General features: G+C 49.6%; 1 protein-coding gene across 1 annotated transcript in view; it reads right to left on the reverse strand.

The window, feature by feature from the left end:
• ak8 (adenylate kinase 8) overlaps nucleotides 1-2,219 on the reverse strand; it is an 8,380-nt gene extending 6,161 nt beyond the window's left edge. The window contains exons 1-5 of the mRNA XM_015395261.1: nucleotides 2,068-2,219; nucleotides 1,907-1,991; nucleotides 1,682-1,731; nucleotides 1,441-1,530; nucleotides 301-369 (exon numbers count right to left, since the gene is read on the reverse strand). Coding sequence (XP_015250747.1) covers nucleotides 301-369; nucleotides 1,441-1,530; nucleotides 1,682-1,731; nucleotides 1,907-1,991; nucleotides 2,068-2,151 — 378 coding nt within the window. The 5' untranslated portion in view covers nucleotides 2,152-2,219. The remainder of the gene's footprint in view (nucleotides 1-300; nucleotides 370-1,440; nucleotides 1,531-1,681; nucleotides 1,732-1,906; nucleotides 1,992-2,067) is intronic.
• Between the last annotated feature and the right edge of the window lie 833 nt (nucleotides 2,220-3,052).

Below are 3,052 nucleotides of genomic sequence, written 5' to 3' on the forward strand. Positions count from 1 at the left end.
CAGAGTCTGGACCAGAAGGACATCAGGAAGCTGGACGGACTGGAGGACAGACTGGAGGACAGACTGGAAGACAGACTGGAGGACAGACTGGAGGACGGACTGGAGGACAGACTGGAGGACAGACTGGAGGACAGACTGGAAGACAGACTGGGGCAGCATTCAGGGTGAAAGCATCATCATCATCATCATCATCATCATCCTGATGAAGGCTGTCAGTGGTCCTCTGGCGTCTCCATGGTTACCTGCTGTCCTGCTGAGTTTAGCCTGAAGCTAAAACATGTGACCCGGTGCTGAACTCACCCTGTGGAGGCAGTCCTTCTGCTTCAGCCTCTCCTGGAGCAACTGGACCAGAACCGCAGCAGAACCTCCCTGAACACAGAGACATGCAGGTCAGATGGAGCTCCAGCTTGGACTGGATCAGGTTCTGGACCCGGAGCCAAAAGGTGGCGCTACTGAGCCTAGCTGGAGTAGAGACGGCTCTCTGCAGGTCCTCTTCTCACCACCAGGTGACCTTAGCTGGACTGATAGTGTTGGACTGTAGGGAGACGTTTCCTGCTGACATTCTGCCATAAATGGCGGATAAATTCGACGGATACGCATATAAACCAACGGCTAACTGCAAATCCACGAGGCGGCGAGTTCCAGGAGACAAACATGAAGCATGAGAGACGAGATAAAAGCTGACATTTTAGCCTCTACACTGCAAAAACTATCTAGAAAGAAGAAAAACTCTGTAAATAAGATGAATGATTTCATTGGAATCACTATTTTAACTCTTCGACTAAGAGAATTAGATAATTGATTTATTGCCATTTCTATTTTTGCAGAGTATAAGAGCGGCATTTCTAAAACTGGGAGGAAATGAGGAGTGCTCCTTCTGAAGAGTTCGCCATCCTCAGACCTGACGTTTGCGCGGCGAGGCCTGCAGTAGCCAGCAATGCCGCCGCAGATCCTGTAGATATGGAAGGTGGACGGTCTACGTGGTCTGCGGAGGTAAAGGCGCGGCAGACTAACGCTACCCAACTGCAGAACGACCTGGCTAAGGTACGGGACAAGTGCGAGGACATGGAGGGGAGGGTGAGGCGCGGGAACATCGGTAGAGTCGGCGTTGAGGAGCAGCTGAACTTCGCTAACCCCAAAGAAGTTCTTAAAGAAGCGGTTGATGGAACGGGACGTGAAAGTCGCAGAAAGACCCAGTGTGATCATCAGCCAGCCGCGCTATGACGGAGAACCGATCGGGTCCTGCGCCTGTCGGTGACGTTACCCTCTGTGATTGGCTGACCGTTGCCATGGTGATGTAGAACGCTGTGGTTTCCTGAGCAGATCTGGTACCTACACCTAACCACCCAGAGCTGACCTGAGCCGGCTTTTACTTTAATGGGTCTGAGACTCTACGGCGCCTCCTGATGGCAGGATGTGGGCGTGGCCTCTGGCTCTTACCTCACTGCCTCTGCTCGGCCCTGATTGGCTCTGCAGCAAACTGGCTGCTTTCACATGAACAGCTCCCAGCTCTGCACTCAGCCGTTTGGCCTGAAACCACAGAAGAAGAGGAAGCAGTAAGATGGCGTGGAACAGGAAGTGGTCGTTCAGATGACAGGAAGTGGTCGTTCAGATGACAGGAAGTGGTCGTTCAGATGGCAGGAAGTGGTCGTTCAGATGACAGGAAGTGGTCTAAACTCACCAGAGTGTGTTTCCCTACAGCAGGAGGGCCGAGCAGCATCACCTGGGGACCTGAACGCAGAAACACCGCGGTTACTCAGAGACATACGTAGTCTGGGTCTGGGTGGAGCCCCCTGGTGGATGGCTACAGAACCAACTACAGAAGGAAGGAAGGAAGGAAGGAAGGAAGGAAGGAAGGAAGGAAGGAAGGAAGGAAGGAAAAGAGACGGGCCATGATGACACCTACGTTCCTGGTTGGGCCTCTCCAGGAAGCTGATCAGGTAGGAGATCGGATCTTCTGGCTGCTCCAGAACCAGGCTGGTCAACATGTTCTGAAACACACCGGGTCGGGTCAGGACCAGACCGCTGCTGTGATCTGACAGCAGAACCTGCAGGTGGCGCCGTTACCTGCATCAGCTGGAACAGGTTGTGTTTTTCTGCGTAGGAGCACATCTGAGGAGGAGTCCTCAATGCCTTCGCAGCCTCATCCATCAGCGCCGACCCGGCTCGGTTCTGGTCTGCAGATGGTCCAGGTGTGGTTCTACCCTCAGGTCACCTGAGCTCAGAGGAGAGGTTCAGACTAACGGATAAGAACTTTAACAAAGCAATACATCCGACAGGTGGACCTCCCGGCCAATAGAGGGCGCCGCCCCACCCACCCAGTGACCTTGATTAAGGCATACATTATTTTTTTTTATTAAATCATAGAATTTTAATATTTTCAAATATATTGATATATATATATATTTTTAGATGTGCAAGATAAATATTTGATCTTTAATGACGAGTAAAGCATCATTTAATTTTTCATCTGATTGGTGACATATTTCCTCCCTGGGGCGCAAAAATCTTTGGTGAAAACTTGTCCAGACGCAGCAGCTGCTCTGCAGCACAGGGCAGGAGCAGAGGCGTAGCCAGAACATTTTTATAAGGGGGGCCGAAAGCGGATTGCCGCCAGAACCTCTGGGTTAATCTACACTATTGCAACAGGAAAATTAACAAGCACAACATCCATATTTACTAAATAAAGACAAACTATACTTTCCTACAGCCTTGGCTAACAACATCTGTGCTTTCTAGATAAAAGGTATGGTGGATAAAATTATTTCAGGTTTGAGTTCTGGAACAAACATCTTCCTTTGTCATTACTTACCTATTTTTTATCAACAATTATTCTGCAAAAAATTTATATTTACACACACACACACACACATGTTGTGTCACAATATCCTTGTGGGGACCTTCCATTGACTTCCATTCATTTCCCACTAATTTATATGGCCTAACCGTGACCCTTGCCCTAACCCTAACCATTACCGACACATTCCTATCCCTAAACCTCACCTACCACATTAAGTTTTGTCAAACGAGTCCCAATGCCAACATACGCTGT

Source organism: Cyprinodon variegatus, unplaced genomic scaffold, assembly GCF_000732505.1.
Source record: "Cyprinodon variegatus isolate N-32 unplaced genomic scaffold, C_variegatus-1.0 Scaffold732, whole genome shotgun sequence".
In the NCBI taxonomy this organism is placed as follows: Eukaryota; Metazoa; Chordata; class Actinopteri; order Cyprinodontiformes; family Cyprinodontidae; genus Cyprinodon; species Cyprinodon variegatus.